Raw genomic sequence first — 19,050 nt, 5'->3', positions numbered from 1 at the left:
CTAGGCGGCCCTTTATGTGCCTCTAGGCGGGCCTTTATGCGCCTCTAGGCGGCCATTTATGTGCCTCTATACGGGTCTTTATGTGCCTCTAGGCGGGCCTTTATGCGCCTCTTGGCGGCTTCTTTATGCGCCTCTAAGCGGCTCCTTTATGTGCTTCTAGGCGGCCTTTATGCGCCTCTAGGCGGCTCCTTTATGTGCCTCTAGGCGGCCCTTTATGCGCCTCTAGGGGGCAACTTTATGTGCCTCTAGGCGGGCCTTTATGCGCATCTAGGCGGCTCCTTTATGCGCCTCTAGGCGGCCCTTTATGTGCCTCTAGGCGGGCCTTTATGTGCTTCTAGGCGGGCCTTTGTGCGCCTCTAGGCGGCTCCTTTATGCGCCTCTAGACGGCTCCTTTATGCGCCTCTAGGCGGCCCTTTATGTGCCTCTATACGGGCCTTTATGTGCCTTTAGGCGGCACCTTGATTCGCCTCTAGGCGGCTCCTTTATGTGCCTCTAGGCGGCCCTTTATGCACCTCTAGGCGGCCCTTTATGTGCCTCTATACGGGCCTTTATGTGCCTCTAGGCGTGCCTTTATGCGCCTCTAGGCGGCTCTTTATGCGCCTCTAGGCGGCCCCTTTATGTGCCTCTAGGCGGCTCCTTTATGTACCTCTAGGCGGCTCCTTTATGTGCCTCTAGGCGGCCTTTTATGCGCCTCTAGGCGGTTCTTTTATGTACTTCTAGGCGGCCCTTTATGTGCCTCTAGGCGGCCCTTTATGTGCCTCTAGGCGGCCCCTTTATGTGCCTCTTGGCAGCCCTTTATATGCCTCTAGGCAGCCCATTATGTGCCTCTAGGCGGCCCTTTATGTGCCTCTAGGCGGCGCCTTTATGTGCCTCTAGGTGGTCCCTTTATGTGCCTCTAGGCGGCCCTTTATGTGCCTCTTGGCGGCCCTTTATGTGCCTCTCGGCGGCCCTTTATGTACCTCTAGGCGGCCCTTTATGTACCTCTAGGCAGCCTTTTATGTACCTCTATACGGCCCCTTTATGTACCTCTAGGCGGCCCTTTATGTACCTCTAGGCGACCGCTTTATGTACCTCTAGGCGGCCCTTTATGTGCCTCTAGGCGGCCCCTTTATGTACCTCTTCGTAGCCCTTTATATGCCTCTAGGCGGCACCTTGATGCGCCTCTAGGCGGCTCCTTTATGTACCTCTAGGCGGCCCTTTATGTGCCTCTAGGCGGCCCATTTATGTGCTTTTAGGCGGCCCTTTATATGTCTCTAGGCGGCTTGTTTATGGGATTTTAGGGGGCTATTCTAGGAGCCTCTAGGCGGCCATTTTATTTGCGTCTAGGTGGCCATTTTATGTGCTTTAATGCGGCCGCTTACTAGGCCTCTTGGCGGCTATTTAGGGGCTTCTAGACGTCCATTTTATGTGAATGTTGGCGGCCGTTCCATGGACCTTAAGGTGGCAATTTTTTGTGCCTCTAGGCGGCCTCTTTATGTACCTCCAGGCGACCCATTATGTACCTCTAGGCCGCCCCTTTATGTGCCTCTAGGCGGCCCTTTTATTTACCTACAAGCGACCCATTATGTTCCTCGTGGCGGCTCTTTATGTGCCTCTTGGAGACCCCTTTATGCGCCTCTAGGCGGTCATTTTATGCGCCTCTAGGCGGCCATTTTATGCGCCTCTAGGCGGTCATTTTATGTGCCTCTAGGCGGCCATTTTATGTGCCTCTAGGTGGCCATTTTATGTGCCACTAGCCGGCCATTTTATGTGCCTCTAGTCGGCCATTTTATGTGCCTCTAGGCGGTTCTTTTATGTACTTCTAGGCGGCCCTTTATGTGCCTCTAGGTGGCCATTTTATGTGCCTCTAGCCGGCCATTTTATGTGCCTCTAGTCGGCCATTTTATGTGCCTCTAGGTGGCCATTTTATGTGCCTCTAGGCGGCCATTTTATATGATGAGCCTCTACGCGGCCCGCCATCATTGCTCCTATAAGAGACTCTCAGGGGACGGAAGTTTACTTGTAGTAAACTCCATGTAAGTTGTTAACATTATACTGTGAATATTGTCCACAAGAGAGCGGAGGGGGAGAGGGCGATCTACACAGAAGCTCAGCTGGGAACCCTTGCAAGAAAATAAATAAATAATTCAAAGCCTAATTAATATGATATAGCAAAGTTCGTGGTAGGGGGTAGCTTTGGTACTCTTTAAAGTTGTACTCCCTACATATATGCCATTCCCTGTTGGGCACATACCCAGCAGGAATTACTGTTAGAAATTAGGTGAGGCTAGCTCCCTGAGTAGGGTCTTCTAGCTCGCATAGACAGAGAAGCAGACATTAGTTTTTATTAATACAGATTTATCATTTCTTGTTCTATTTTGTGTTGATATAGTTAACAACTTATTATTACTACCTTCGATATAACTTTTCATCCTTTTGACAACATCAATAATATCAACTATACTTTCCGAAGAATGTGTAAACATAGCTTCCTTAATCTCTCTTAATAAGGGAGATTTCTAGTTCCTGAGATCAACTTTGTCATTCTTCTCTTTATGGGTTCAAGTCAAATTATGTCCAGTATATTGTATGTTGACCAAACTGAACTGCATAATCTAAATAGGTCCTTACAAGAGCAAGATAAAGGCAGAGAATAACATTACTAAATGCTACACCGTATATTTCTGTGTGAGAAAATGAGCACCATTACTCTACCTAAACCAGAAGCCAACACCACAATGATCACAGGAGTTAGGTCAAAATATTGACAAGTTTTAAGTTATAAAATATAACAAAATGCAGGAGGCAGACTTTGGAATTATATTTGTTTTAGTGATCTCAAAAATGTATTTCTGACCCAATGTTTAACACTAACATCTTGTTTTAATAACGTTAAATTGTTCTTCCAGATGACAGAAATCTGAAGAGTATAAAGACAGAAGAAATTAACTAGTTAAAGAACAAATTGAAAATAACAAATAAAGCTGGAACCGAATATTGCATTAACATGTGAACACATTTTGTAAAATTTGGTTTATTTGGAAATCACTTATATTTTTGGTCAATTAAGTGACTGTATTGTGGTTAATGCAGTCGGATCATCACCGATTACATCCGAGTTTGATTCCCTGGCAGTGTGAGATGCTCAGCCTCCTGATACCTCTGTTCACCTAGAAGTAAACATTAACCTGGAAATTAGTCAACTGTTGAGGGATGCATCCTGAGGAAGGTCTGTCGTTGGCTTAGGAAGGCCTACACAAGCCTAACAAGCTGCCCGTCTCCGACAGTGAGAAACAATGTTATGTTTTTAAACATAATATAATAACAAAACCAGCGTGGGACATTTACTGCTTGTGTGAAACTTGACAACAGTTGTGTGAGGTGAGAATCATACTGCCCAATATGGCGGCCTTGAGTCCTGTTATCCAACCGGAAGATGTGAACAGACTGCGGTATGGACTGGCTGTGACTAAGGCAGGACGAGACGCGCTAGCAAGTGTGTTTATGTGGTCGTACCGGGGCACCTTCCCAGTAGGGACTTACCTCACTCAGGACTTGGGGTACACCAATGCTCAGTACAGGCGTGTCTTCGATGATCACCAGAGGGATAAACTCGAAGCTTCCTCTGACGCGGCAACTTTTGACATCACCCTGTTGTATAAACTCCTGCAACGTGTGTGTGGTCTGGCTGAGATGAATGACCCCACGTGGACCACTCCAGGGCCTCAGGGACCATCACTTGAACACCTCATTTACAGCCTGAAGCAACACCGAAACACGTTGGCCCATGATAATGTGGGAATGTCAGAGCAAGATCTTACGTCAACACTGACGGAGCTCAGTGACTTATTGGCTAAGATGCTGGCTGAGGCCGGCGTCCGGTGTGGGACAAACAGCCAGGATGTGGACCACGTGACCAGAGATGTCACCAAGTATATTGGTGATCTGCTAGCGAAGGTCAGAGAGCCACTGGATCCCTCAGATGTGGCGTACTTGCCACAGCTCCGCCAGGAGATTAAGATGTTCAAAAGCCACATCCCAGAAGAGGTTAAGCAGATGAGCAAGCAGGAGCTAACTGACGGGTATAAACTGCTGTACCAGATTGTTCCCGCACCCTGGCTCCTCCTCAACATTAACTACAACCCAAGTCTTGCTTTTACACGACTGCGACTCCTTGAAGATCCCGTCATAGGGGCAAGACCCTCCCACGCTGCCAAGGGTCAGGATATAAACTATGAAGACATCTTGAGTATGAGACGAGAGGACGGAAGAGTCCCTCAGTGTGTCCTCCTGACGGGGGAAGGTGGTATGGGCAAGACAACTTTACTCAAGCTCATCCTCGAGAAGTGGGTAGAGGACCCTGCTGCCATACGTCACCTGGGCACTGTGGACCTCGTTTTCTATGTACAGTGCAGGGACTCACATCTTAATACCTTCGATGATCTCCTCCGCCAGTTGCTGCCTCTAGCACTTAGTGATTCTGGTGCTGACTTCCAGCTGTTTAAGGAGATAATCTTGAGCTTAAATATATTAGTCCTGATTGACGGCTACGACGAGGTCAACGACCATTCAGGAAGGCTGGTGAAGGAGCTGTTGCACCTGCCTGGCAAGGATGTGAGGTTGGTGATAACCACACGGCCGGGGTGGGACCAGCAACTGTCACAGCTCGTCCCACACACCAGACCTCGCTGCAACATCCTCGTCTTGGGCATCACTCCAGAACGTCGCGTGGAGTTCGCCGAGAGAACCATCAAGGTGCTGGTGGAGGAAGAGAGCGAACGGAGTGTCATCACAGGGAGGTTTACCCAGCAGCTGGAGCAGATGAGTCAGTTCCTGGGTGAGTACCTCAACACTCCACTCACCTTGACCTTGTTGGCGCTGCTGTGTGTCGAGGCTCCAGAAGAATTTAACAACCTCACCACAAACACTCAAGTCTACGAGAAGATTCATGACTTCATAACCAGTAAACTGGTGTCCAGACTCACAGACAAACATGTGGTGGACCCCAAAGGAAAATGTGACCAGTTTCTGTTGTTCTTTGAAGAGATTAGTTTAAGAGGGATCCAGAGGCAGGAGTACGACCTTTGGCCGGAGACGGAAGCGGAGATTAGGGAGAAGTGTGACACTCTGGGACTGCCGCAGGAGGAGGTCTTGTCCAACTATTTCACAAGAACCAGCTACCGTCGGGGCCTAAATGTGGTGTGGGTGTTTGGCTATTTTCACGCCAGGTACCAGGAGTATTGTGCCAGCAGGGGGTTGGTCGATCTCTTGTTGAAGGCTGAGCAAGACCGAGGTGATCCAGCATCACACCGTGTGTCAGGGGAAAGGTCTATAATCATTGACCTCTTGGTGGATGTTGTACGTAAGGAAAAACGCTCCTTGGGAGATCACCTGAGAAGGTCAAAGTTTGATATTAGCGCCGTGCAACAAGAGTTTAGGAAGCGCCCTAGATGGCAGAACTTTTTAGTCAGCACTACCGGGGTGCTGTGTGCCCGGGGAGTAGAGCACAGGTTCATTACTCACATAATTGACCTGTGCAAGATGGTTAAAAATTCGACTGACGAGCTGTTGAAGCATGTAGCAGAGTCCCGCGGGAGTGAGCACGTCATCCAAGCCGTGTGTGAGAAGCTGCGTACAGAACAAGAGTGGAGAATAGAGAGTGTTGACTCGTGGGTTGTCCTGCCGCTTGTTCTTAAGAAGGTGACACCTAAGAACATTTACCTAAACATATTCAATACATCCCAACTAAAGCAGCGCCTGTCTGCACTGTCAGTGCTGGCAAAAATGAAGGTAACCATAACCTTAGATCTTCAGTATAGTTTAGACAGCAAAGACGGAAATATTGATAAATCAAAACAATGTTTGGAGAGGCTGACAGCCCCCGACAGTAAGTGTAAATTAGAGAAGTTTCGTGGTCGCTTGTCTGAGGCAACCATACCCCTCCTGCCTCACACCCTCGAGAGCCTCTACCTGGACCTCACACCATACCAACTGCCCGTCCTCATCCGTCACCTGCCTCACCTTCCTCACCTGCAGAGTCTTGGTAAATATTCATATTTTCCACCATAATTTTTAGGGTTATTTATTAATACCAAAATTACGCAAAGGGCTTCATTCGTCATGTTTAATATAGTAATTCTGATTTACATTGTTTACATATATGTTTACAACCTTATGGACGAAAGATTCCTTATATTGTTTACAAACATAATCACCTTAAGGGAGACAAACACCTTATATTGTTTACAAATATATTCATCTTATGGACGACAAACACCTGATATTGTTTACAAATATAGTTACCTTAAGAGCGACAAACACCTTATATTGTTTACAAATATATTCATCTTATTGACAACAAACACCTGATATTGTTTACAAATATAGTCACCTTAGGGCGAGAAGCTCCCAACATTGTTTACAAATATAGTCACCTTAAGAGCGACAAACACCTTATATTGTTTACAAATATAGTCACCTTAAGGGGTGACAAACCTTCTACTTTGATTACAAATATAGACTTATTAAGGGCGACTACTCCATGAATAATAAATTTTCGAAACATTCCGCTGCTGTATATATTCTTGTGCATAAATAATTTCATGAAGTATTTAGCGGCGCCATACTTTTGGTTCAGATGACTTATCACTTTGACTTTGACTCGTGGTACAGATCTCCTTTCACTGTGACCTAATTCCTGTTCAAGATGACCTTTCACTGTGACCTAATTCCTGTTCAGGATGACCTTTCACTGTGACCTAATTCCTGTTCAGGATGACCTTTCACTGTGACCTAATTCCTGTTCAAGATGACCTTTCACTGTGACCTAATTCCTGTTCAGGATGACCTTTTGCTGTGACCTAATTCCTGTTCAGGATGACCTTTTGCTGTGACCTAATTCCTGTTCAGGATGACCTTTCACTGTGACCTAATTCCTGTTCAAGATGACCTTTCACTGTGACCTAATTCCTGTTCAGGATGACCTTTCACTGTGACCTAATTCCTGTTCAAGATGACCTTTCACTGTGACCTAATTCCTGTTCAGGATGACCTTTTGCTGTGACCTAATTCCTGTTCAGGATGACCTTGCACTGTGACCTAATTCCTGGTTGATACCTGGTTGATGGGGTTCTGGGAGTTCTTCTACTCCCGAAGCCCGGCCCGAGGCCAGGCTCGACTTGTGAGAGTTTGGTCCACCAGGCTGTTGCTTGGAGCGGCCCGCAGGCCCACATACCCACCACAGCCCGGTTGGTCCGGCACTCCTTGGAGGAATAAATCTAGTTTCCTCTTGAAAATGTCCACGGTTGTTCCGGCAATATTTCTTATGCTTGCTGGGAGGACGTTGAACAACCGCGGACCTCTGATGTTTATACAGTGTTCTCTGATTGTGCCTATGGCACCTCTGCTCTTCATTGGTTCTATTCTACATTTTCTTCCATGTCGTTCACTCCAGTACGTTGTTATTTTACTGTGTAGATTTGGTACTTGGCCCTCCAGTATCTTCCTGTTCAAGATGACCTTGCACTGTGATCTAATTCCTGTTCAGGATGACCTTTCACTGTGTCGTAACTCCTGTTTAAGAAGACCTTTCACTGTGACCTAATTCTTATTCAAGATGACCTTTCACTATGATCTAATTCCTGTTCAAGATGACCTTTCACTGTGACCTAATTCCTGTTTAAGATGACCTTTTAGTATGACCTAATTCCTGTTGAAGATGACCTTTTACTGTGACCTAATTCCTGTTCAAGATGACCTTTCACACTGACCTAATTCCTGTTGAAGATGACCTTTCACTGTGACCTAATTCCTGTTCAAGATGACCTTTTACTGTGAACTAATTCTTGTTCAAGATGAAATTTCACTGTGACATAAATCCTGTTCAAGATGACCTTTCACTGTGACCTAATTCCTGTTCAACATGACCTTTCACACTGACCTAATTCCCGTTTAAGATGACCTTTCAGTGTGACCTAATTCCTGTCCAAGATGACCTTTCACTGTGACCTAATTCCTGTTCAAGATGACCTTTCACACTGACCTAATTCCTGTTTAAGATGACCTTTCACTGTGACCTAATTCCTGTTTAAGATGACCTTTCACTGTGACCTAATTCCTGTTTAAGATGACCTTTCACTGTGACCTAATTCCTGTTTAAGATGACCTTTCACTGTGACCTTGATCCCTTGGTTAATTAGACCTTCCGTAACTTTGATCCTTAATTCAGGTGACCCATCTATCCCTGTGACCTTGATACTTGGTCCAGATGACCTTTCACTGTGACCTTGACTTAGTTTATATGACCTTTTAATGCGACCTTGACCATTGATAAAGATGACCATGACTGTGACCTTGACCATAATACAGATGACCTTGACCATTGATACAGGTGACCTTGACCATTGATACAGATGACCTTGACTGTGACCTTGACCATTGATACAGATGACCATGACTGTGACCATTGACACAAATGACCTTGACCATTGATACAGATGACCTTGACCATTGACACAGATGACCTTGACCATTGATATAGATAACCTTGACTGTGACCTTGACAATTGATACAGATGACCTTGACCATTGATACAGATGACCTTGACCATTGATACAGATGACCTTGACCATTGATACAGATGACCTTGACCGTGGCTTTTAAAAGCTATTAATACATAGTTTAGATGCTATTAATACTGTCCAAAATACGGACTTGTCATCAGGTAATAAACCCAGCAGTAAGGTGAGTGGATGGCTCAGTATGTCTTCTTGTTATATCTTAGAACATACCAGTAACGACCGTGACTGTATCTCAGTGTATGTCTTCAGACATTGACCTGGACGCCAGGAGCTACGGGGACCCGGACACCCTGGACGACACGGGCTACGTGGTCCCGGACACCCTGGACGCCACGGGCTACGTGGACCCGGACACCCTGGACGCCACGGGCTACGTGGACCAGGACACCCTGGGCAGTCTGCCGTACCAGGGAAAGATACTCAACCTGACCATCAGCCGGGTCCTCACTGATGACGACCGCGCCATAGACTGGTGCTGCCACCTGGCGGCTCAGCTGTGTCCTCCCTCAAGAGGAGGGTATAGTAGCCTGTACTTCCCTATCACGCTTCTCACCAGTACGTATTGACGACATTTTAACACGTGAATATCTGTAACTCAGTTGTTTAATTCACAGTGCTTCCAGTGGTTTCAAAAATATTTTTACATTAAAAGTCATGAATTAGAGAAGTTATAAGGCTTCTTGAGTAACTTTGAGCACCGTTTAGCGACCAAGAATATTCATTAAGCAAGCTTCACTGCTTATAAGATAACACTGATCAATATTTAGCCCAACATTGTCTTGCTTAATACAAGCTAGATTTACTTGATATAAGTTTTCTTTGGCATGAGTGTGTGACATAGACAGGTGTGGGTGGGGAGAGTAGCCAGGTGTGGGCTTTAGTGTTCCCTCTCATGTGCAGGTGTGGGTCGGGAGAGTAGCCAGGTGTGGGCTTTAGTGTTCCCTCTCATGTGCAGGTGTGGGTCAGGAGAGTAGCCAGGTGTGGGCTTTAGTGTTCCCTCTCATGTGCAGGTGTGGGGAGGTAGAGTAGCCAGGTGTGGGCTTCCATGTTTCCTCTCATCTACAGGTGTAGGTCGGGAGAGTAGCCAGGTGTGGGTTTCCGTGTTCCTTCCCATTTGCAGGTGTTGGGAGGGAGAGTAGCAGGTGTAGGCATCAGTGTCCCCTCTCATGTGCAAGTATGGGGTGGAGAGTTACCAGGTGTATGCTCCAGTTTTCCCTCTCATCTGCAGGTGTGAGTGGGGAAAGTAGTCAGGTGTGAAGGAGACAGGTGTTGGTTTACTGTTCCGTCTCATCTGCAAGTGGGCGCTGGCTGTGGTCCCAGTTGTAGAATTCAGTATTTACTCTGAGATGCAGGTTTGGATGAGGAGAATATGCTGGTGTGGCCCTTCTTCTGCAGGTGTGGGTGGGGAGAGTAGCCAGGTGTGGGGCTTCCGTGTTCCCTCTCATCTACAGGTGTGGGTCGGGAGAGTAGCCAGGTGTGACAACGTTTGTTTTCATGTATTAGCTACGTTATTGTGTGGTTGTGAATAAGTTGCCACAACTTACTGCACAACTTTGGCTAAACAATTTTGAGACCGTGTCGCAACCTTAAATGTTGCATAAAAATCGTTTTTTCTGATTGATGGAATATATATAAAAAATTTAGAAATATATTAAAAATATATTTTTACCTATACTAGAAATAAAATTGAAGCATAATAAAAGGTAGGTTAAAAATATTTTATTCATTACTTTCACTTAATGGAGAATCCATGGTAGTGGTGGTGGAATTGTTGCTGGGTTGTGGTTGGTGGCTGTGGTGGTAGGTTGTGGTTGATGGCAGCGGTGGGTGATGTTTATTGTTGGTGGTAGTGGTTGGTTCTAGTGGTGGTTAATAGTTGTGGTTGGTGGTGGTGGTGGTTGATTGCTGTGGTTGGTAATTGTGGTGGCTGATGGTTGTGATTAGTAGTAGTGGTGGTTAATGTTAATGGTGGTTAAGGTTGTGGTGGTTTAAGGTATTGGTGGTTGATAACTCTGATGGTTGATGTCTGTGATGGTTGATGGTTAAGGTGGTTGATGGTGGTGGTAGTTAATGGTTGAAGTGGTTGATGGTAGTGTTTGCTGATGGTTGTGGTGGTTGATGGTTGTGGTGGTTGATGGTTGTGGTGGTTAATGGTTGTGGTGGTTGATGGTAGTGTTTGTTGATGGTTGTGGTGGTTGATGGTAGTGTTTGTTGATGGTTGTGGTGGTTGATGGTAGTGTTTGTTGATGGTTGTGGTGGTTGATGGTTGTGGTGGTTGATGGTTGAGGTGGTTGATGGTTGTGGTGGTTGATTGTTGTGGTGGTTGATGGTTGTGGTGGTTAATGGTTGTGGTGGATGATTGTTGTGGTGGTTAATGGTTGTGGTGGTTCACTACCCTCCTCCTCCTCCTCCTCCTCTGCACCACTACCCTCCTCCTCCTCTGCACAACTACCCTCCTCCTCTTCTGCACCACTACCCTCTTCCTCCTCTGCACCACTACCCTCCTCCTCCTACTCTGCAGCACTACCCTCCTTCTCCCACTCTGCAGCACTACCCTCCTCCTCCTCCTGCACTGCACCACTACCCTCCTCCTCCTCCTCTGCACCACTACCCTCCTCTTCCTCTGCACCACTACCCTCCTCCTCCTCAGTACCACTACCTTCATCCTTCTCTGCACCACTACCCTTCTCCTCCTCTGCACCACTACCCTCCTCTTCTGCACCACTACCCTCCTCCTCCTACTCTGCAGCACTACCCTCCTTCTCCCACTCTGCAGCACTACCCTCCTCCTCCTCCTGCTCTGCACCACTACCCTCCTCCTCCTCCTCTGCACCACTACCCTCCTCCTGCTCTGCACCACTACCCTCCTATTCCTCTGCATCACTACCCCTCCTCCTCCTCTGCACCACTTCCCTCCTCATCATCTGCACCACTACCCGCCTCCTCTGCACCACTACCCTCGTCCTCTGTATCACTTCCCTACTCCTCTGCACCACTACCCTACTACTCTGCACCACCACTACCCTCCTCCTCCTTCTCTGCACCACTACCCTCCTCTTCCTCTGCACCACTACCCTCCTCCTACTCTGCACCACTACCCTCCCCCTCCTCTGCACCACTACCCTCCTCCTCAGCACCACTACCCTCCTCCTCCTCTTCTGCACCACTACCCTCCTCCTCCTCTGCACCACTACCTTCCTTCTCCACTGCACCAATACCCTCCTACTCTGCACCACTACCCTCCTAATCTGCACCACTACCCTCCTCTTCCTCTGCATCACTACCCTCCTCCTCTGCATCACTACCCTCCTCCTCTGCACCACTACCCTTTTCCTATGTACCACTACCCTCATCCTGCTCTGCACCACTACCCTCCCCCTCCTCTGCACCACTACCTTCCCCCTCCTCTGCACGACTGCCGTCCTCCTCTGCACCACTACCCTCCTCCTCCTCTTCACCACTACCCTCCTCTTACTCTGCACCACTACCCACCTCCTCTGCACCACTACCATTCTCCTCTGCACCACTACCCTCCTCCTCTGCACCACTACCCTCCTCCTCCTCTGCACCACTACCCTCCTCCTATGTACCACTATCCTCTTCCTCCTCTGCACCACTACCCTCCCCCTCCTCTGCACCACTACCCTCCTCCTCTGCACCACTACCCTCCTCCTCCTCTGCACCACTACCCTCCTCCTCTGCACCACTACCCTCCTCCTCTGCACCACTACCCTCCTCCTCTGCAGCACTACTCTCCTCCTAATCTACACCACTACCCTCCTCTTCTGCACCACTACTCTCCTCTTCCTCTGCACCTCTACCCTCCTCCTCCTCCTCTGCACTACTACCCTCAGCCTCCTCTGCACCACTACCCTCCTATTCCTCTGTACTACTACCCTAATCCTCCTCTGCACCACTACCCTCCTCCTCCTCTGCACCACTACCCTCCTCCTCCTCTGCACCACTACGCTCCACCTCCTGTGCACCACTACCGTCCTCCTCCTCTGCACTACTACCCTCCTCCTCCTCTGCACCACTACCCTCCTCCTCTGCACCACCACCCTCCTCTTCTGCACCACTACACTTCTCCTCTGCACCACTATCCTCCTCCTCCTCTGTACCACTACCCTCCTCCTCTGCACCACTACCCTCATCCTGCTCTGCACCACTACCCTCCTCCTCTGCACCAATACCCTCCTCCTCTGCACCACTGCCCTCCTCCTCCTCTTCTGCACCACTACCCTCCTCCTCCTCTGCACCACTACCCTACTCCTCTGCATCACTACCCTCCTCCTCCGCACCACTACCCTCCTCCTCTGCACCACTACCCTCCTCCTACTCAGCACCACTACCCTCCTCCTCCTCAGCACCACTACCCTCCTCCTCCTCTGCACCACTACCCTCCTCCTCCTCCTCTTCACCACTACCCACATCCTCCTCTGCACCACTACCCTCCTCCTACCCTGCACCACTACTCTCCACCTCCTCTGCACCACTACCCTCCTCCTCCTCTGCACTACTACCCTCCTCCTCCTCTGCACCACTACCCTCCTCCTCTGCACCACCACCCTCCTCTTCTGCACCACTACACTCCTCCTCCTCTGCACCACTATCCTCCTCCGCCTCTGTACCACTACCCTCCTCTTCTGCACCACTACACTCTTCCTCCTCTGCACCACTACCCTCCTCCACTGCTCCACTACCCTCCACCTATGCACCACTACCCTCCTCCTCTGCACCACTACCCTCCTCCTACTCTGCACCACTACCCTCCACCTCCTCTGCACCACTACCCTCCTCCTCAGCACCACTACCCTCCTCCTCCTCTTCTGCACCACTACCCTCCTCCTCCTCTGCACCACTACCTTCCTCCTCCTCTGCACCAATACCCTCCTACTCTGCACCACTACCCTCCTCCTCTGCACCACTACCCTCCTCTTCCTCTGCATCACTACCCTCCTCCTCTGCACCACTACCCTCCTCCTCTGCACCACTACCCTTTTCCTATGTACCACTACCCTCATCCTGCTCTGCATCACTACCCTCCCCCTCCTCTGCACCACTACCTTCCCCCTCCTCTGCACGACTGCCGTCCTCCTCTGCACCACTACCCTCCTCCTCCTCTTCACCACTACCCTCCTCTTCCTCTGCACCATTACCCTCCTCCTCTGCACCACTACCATCCTCCTCTGCACCACTACCCTCCTCCTCTGCACCACTACCCTCCTCCTCTGCACCACTACCCTCCTCCTCCTCTGCACCACTACCCTCCTCCTCCTCTGCACCACTACCCTCCTCCTCCTCTTTCTCCTCTGCACCACTACCCTCCTCCTCCTCTTTCTCCTCTGCACCACTACCCTCCTCTTCCTCTGCACCACTACCCTCCTCCTCCTCTGTACCACTACCTTTATCCTTCTCTGCACCACTACCCTCCTCCTTCTCTGCACCACTACCCTCATCTTCTGCACCACTACCCTCCTCCTGCTCTGCACCACTACCCTCTTCTTCCTCTGCACCACTTCCCTCCTCCCACTCTGCACCACTACCCTACTCCTCTGCACCACTATCCTCCTCCTCTGCATCACTACCCTCCTCCTCTGCACCACTACCCTCCTCCTCTGCACCACTACCCTCCTCCTCTGCACCACTACCCACCTCCTCATCTGCACCACTACCCTCCTCCTCCTCTGCACCACTACCCTCCTCCTCTGCATCACTACCCTCCTCTGCACCACTACCCTCCTCCTTTGCACCACTGTCCTCCTATTCCTCTGCACCACTACCCTCCTCTTCTGCACCACTACCCTCCTCCTCCTCTGCACCACTACCCTCCTCCTCCTCTGCAACACTACCCTCATCCTCCTCTGCACCACTTCCCTCCTCCTCCTCTGCACCACTACCCTCCTCCTCCTCTGCACCACTACCCTCCTCCGCTGCATCACTACCCTCCTCCTCTGCACCACTACCCTCCTCCTCTGCACCACTACCCTCCTCCTCCTCCTCCTCATCCTCCTCTGCACCACTACCCTCCTCCTCCTCTGCACCACTACCCTCCTCCTCCTCTGCACCACTACCCTCCTCCTCCTCTGCACCACTACCCTCCTCCTCCTCTGCACCACTACCCTCCTCCTCCTCCTCCTCTGCACCACTACCCTCCTCTTCCTCTGCACCACTACCCTCCTCCTCCTCTGTACCACTACCTTCATCCTGCTCTGCACCACTACCCTTCTCCTCCTCTGCACCACTACCCTCCTCTTCTGCACCACTACCCTTCTTCTGCTCTGCACCACTACCCTCCTATTCCTCTGCATCACTACCCCTCCTTCTCCTCTGCACCACTTCCCTCCTCATCCTCTGCACCACAACCCGCCTCCTCTGCACCACTACCCTCCTCCTCTGCATCACTTCCTTACTCCTCTGCACCACTACCCTACTACTCTGCACCACTACCCTCCTCCTCCTCCTCTGCACCACTACCCTCCTCCTACTCTGCACCACTACCCTCCCCCTCCTCTGCACCAATACCCTCCTACTCTGCACCACTACCCTCCTCCTCTGCACCACTACCCTATTCTACCTCTGCAACACTACCCTCCTCCTCTGCACCACTACCCTCCTCCTCTGCACCACTACCCTTTTCCTATGTACCACTACCCTCATCCTGCTCTGCACCACTACCCTCCCCCTCCTCTGCACCACTACCTTCCCCCTCCTCTGCACGACTGCCGTCCTCCTCTGCACCACTACCCTCCTCCTCCTCTTCACCACTACCCTCCTCGTCCTCTGCACCACTACCCTCCTCCTCTGCACCACTACCATCCTCCTCTGCACCACTACCCTCCTCCTCTGCACCACTACCCTCCTCCTCCTCTGCACCACTACTCTCCTCCTCCTCTGCACCACTACCCTCCTCCTCCTCTGCACCACTACCCTCCTCCTCCTCCTCCTCCTCTGCACTACTACCCTCCTCTTCCTCTGCACCACTACCCTCCTCCTCCTCTGTACCACTACCTTCATCCTGCTCTGCACCACTACCCTTCTCCTCCTCTGCACCACTACCCTCCTCTTCTGCACCACTACCCTTCTTCTGCTCTGCACCACTACCCTCCTATTCCTCTGCATCACTACCCCTCCTTCTCCTCTGCACCACTTCCCTCCTCATCCTCTGCACCACAACCCGCCTCCTCTGCACCACTACCCTCCTCCTCTGCATCACTTCCTTACTCCTCTGCACCACTACCCTACTACTCTGCACCACTACCCTCCTCCTCCTCCTCTGCACCACTACCCTCCTCCTACTCTGCACCACTACCCTCCCCCTCCTCTGCACCAATACCCTCCTACTCTGCACCACTACCCTCCTCCTCTGCACCACTACCCTATTCTACCTCTGCAACACTACCCTCCTCCTCTGCACCACTACCCTCCTCCTCTGCACCACTACCCTTTTCCTATGTACCACTACCCTCATCCTGCTCTGCACCACTACCCTCCCCCTCCTCTGCACCACTACCTTCCCCCTCCTCTGCACGACTGCCGTCCTCCTCTGCACCACTACCCTCCTCCTCCTCTTCACCACTACCCTCCTCTTCCTCTGCACCACTACCCTCCTCCTCTGCACCACTACCATCCTCCTCTGCACCACTACCCTCCTCCTCTGCACCACTACCCTCCTCCTCCTCTGCACCACTACCCTCCTCCTATGTACCACTACCCTCTTTCTCCTCTGCACCAATACCCTCCCCCTCCTCTGCACCACTACCCTTTTCCTCTGCACCACTACCCTCCTCCCCTGCACCACTACCCTCCTCCTCTGCACCACTACCCTCCTCCTCTGCACCACTACCCTCCTCCTCTGCAGCACTACTCACCTCCTAATCTACACCACTACCCTCCTCTTCTGCACCACTACTCTCCTCTTCCTCTGCACCACTACCCTCCTCCTCCTTCTCTGCACCACTACCCTCATCCTCCTCTGCACCACTACCCTCCTATTCCTCTGTACTACTACCCTAATCCTCCTCTGCACCACTACCCTCCTTCTCCTCTGCACCACTACCCTCCTCCTCCTCTGCACCACTACGCTCCTCCTCCTGTGCACCACTACCCTCCTCCTCCTCTGCACTACTACCCTCCTCCTCATCTGCACCACTACCCTCCTCCTCTGCACCACCACCCTCCTCTTCTGCACCACTACACTCCTCCTCCTCTGCACCAGTATCCTCCTCCTCCTCTGTACCACTACCCTCCTCCTCTGCATCACTACCCTCCTCCTCTGCACCACTACCCTCCTCCTCTGCACCACTACCCTCCTCCTCCTCCTCCTCATCCTCCTCTGCACCACTACCCTCCTCCTCCTCTGCACCACTACCCTCCTCCTCCTCTGCACCACTACCCTCCTCCTCCTCCTCCTCCTCTGCACCACTACCCTCCTCTTCCTCTGCACCACTACCCTCCTCCTCCTCTGTACCACTACCTTCATCCTGCTCTGCACCACTACCCTTCTCCTCCTCTGCACCACTACCCTCCTCTTCTGCACCACTACCCTTCTTCTGCTCTGCACCACTACCCTCCTATTCCTCTGCATCACTACCCCTCCTTCTCCTCTGCACCACTTCCCTCCTCATCCTCTGCACCACAACCCGCCTCCTCTGCACCACTACCCTCCTCCTCTGCATCACTTCCTTACTCCTCTGCACCACTACCCTACTACTCTGCACCACTACCCTCCTCCTCCTCCTCTGCACCACTACCCTCCTCCTACTCTGCACCACTACCCTCCCCCTCCTCTGCACCAATACCCTCCTACTCTGCACCACTACCCTCCTCCTCTGCACCACTACCCTATTCTACCTCTGCAACACTACCCTCCTCCTCTGCACCACTACCCTCCTCCTCTGCACCACTACCCTTTTCCTATGTACCACTACCCTCATCCTGCTCTGCACCACTACCCTCCCCCTCCTCTGCACCACTACCTTCCCCCTCCTCTGCACGACTGCCGTCCTCCTCTGCACCACTACCCTCCTCCTCCTCTTCACCACTACCCTCCTCTTCCTCTGCACCACTACCCTCCTCCTCTGCACCACTACCATCCTCCTCTGCACCACTACCCTCCTCCTCTGCACCACTACCCTCCTCCTCCTCTGCACCACTACCCTCCTCCTATGTACCACTACCCTCTTTCTCCTCTGCACCAATACCCTCCCCCTCCTCTGCACCACTACCCTTTTCCTCTGCACCACTACCCTCCTCCCCTGCACCACTACCCTCCTCCTCTGCACCACTACCCTCCTCCTCTGCACCACTACCCTCCTCCTCTGCAGCACTACTCTCCTCCTAATCTACACCACTACCCTCCTCTTCTGCACCACTACTCTCCTCTTCCTCTGCACCACTACCCTCCTCCTCCTCCTCTGCACCACTACCCTCATCCTCCTCTGCACCACTACCCTCCTATTCCTCTGTACTACTACCCTAATCCTCCTCTGCACCACTACCCTCCTCCTCCTCTGCACCACTACCCTCCTCCTCCTCTGCACCACTACGCTCCTCCTCCTGTGCACCACTACCCTCCTCCTCCTCTGCACTACTACCCTCCTCCTCATCTGCACCACTACCCTCCTCCTCTGCACCACCACCCTCCTCTTCTGCACCACTACACTCCTCCTCCTCTGCACCACTATCCTCCTCCTCCTCTGTACCACTACCCTCCTCTTCTGCACCACTACCCTCATCCTGCTCTGCACCACTACCCTCCTCCTCTGCACCACTACCCTCCTCCTCTGCACCAATACCCTCCACCTCTGCATCACTACCCTCCTCCTCTGCACCACTACCCTCCTCCTCTGCACCACTACCCTCCTCCTCCTCCTCTGCACCACTACCCTCCTCCTCCTCTGCACCACTACCCTACTCCTCTGCATCACTACCCTCCTCCTCTGCACCACTACCCTCCTCCTCTGCACCACAACCCTCCTCCTCCTCTGCACCACTACCCTCCTCCTCCTCTGCACCACTACCCTCCTCCTCCTCCTCTTCACCACTACCCACATCCTCCTCTGCACCACTACCCTCCACCTACCCTGCACCACTACCCTCCACCTCCTCTGCACCACTTCTCTCCTCCTCTGCACCACTTTTCTCCTCCTCTGCACCACTATCCTCCTCCTCTGCACCACTACCCTCCACCTCCTCTGCACCACTTCTCTCCTCGTCCTCTGCACCACTACCCTCCTCCTCTGCACCACTATCCTCCTCCTCTGCACCACTACCATCCTCCTCCTCTTCACCAATACCCTTCTACTCTGCACCACTACCCTTCTCCTCCTCTGCACCACTACCCTCCTCCTTTGCACCACTACCCTCTTCCTCCTCTGCACCACTACCCTCCTCCTCTGCTCCACTACCCTCCACCTATGCACCACTACCCACCTCCTCTGCAGCATTACCCTCCTCCCCCTCTGCACCACTACCCTCCTCCTCCTTTGC

At 51.6% G+C, this 19,050-nt stretch overlaps 1 protein-coding gene across 1 annotated transcript in view; it reads left to right on the top strand.

Moving 5' to 3' along the window:
* The window catches only part of LOC138350536 (uncharacterized), a 50,197-nt gene extending 43,673 nt beyond the window's left edge, over window positions 1-6,524 (top strand). Inside the window, exons 2-3 of the mRNA XM_069301543.1 lie at window positions 2,889-6,022; window positions 6,367-6,524. Coding sequence (XP_069157644.1) covers window positions 3,382-6,022; window positions 6,367-6,524 — 2,799 coding nt within the window. The 5' untranslated portion in view covers window positions 2,889-3,381. The remainder of the gene's footprint in view (window positions 1-2,888; window positions 6,023-6,366) is intronic.
* Window positions 6,525-19,050: the final 12,526 nt, after the last annotated feature.

This window comes from Procambarus clarkii, chromosome 46, assembly GCF_040958095.1.
Source record: "Procambarus clarkii isolate CNS0578487 chromosome 46, FALCON_Pclarkii_2.0, whole genome shotgun sequence".
NCBI lineage: Eukaryota > Metazoa > Arthropoda > Malacostraca > Decapoda > Cambaridae > Procambarus > Procambarus clarkii.
This window is presented reverse-complemented; position numbering and strand designations above follow the sequence as displayed.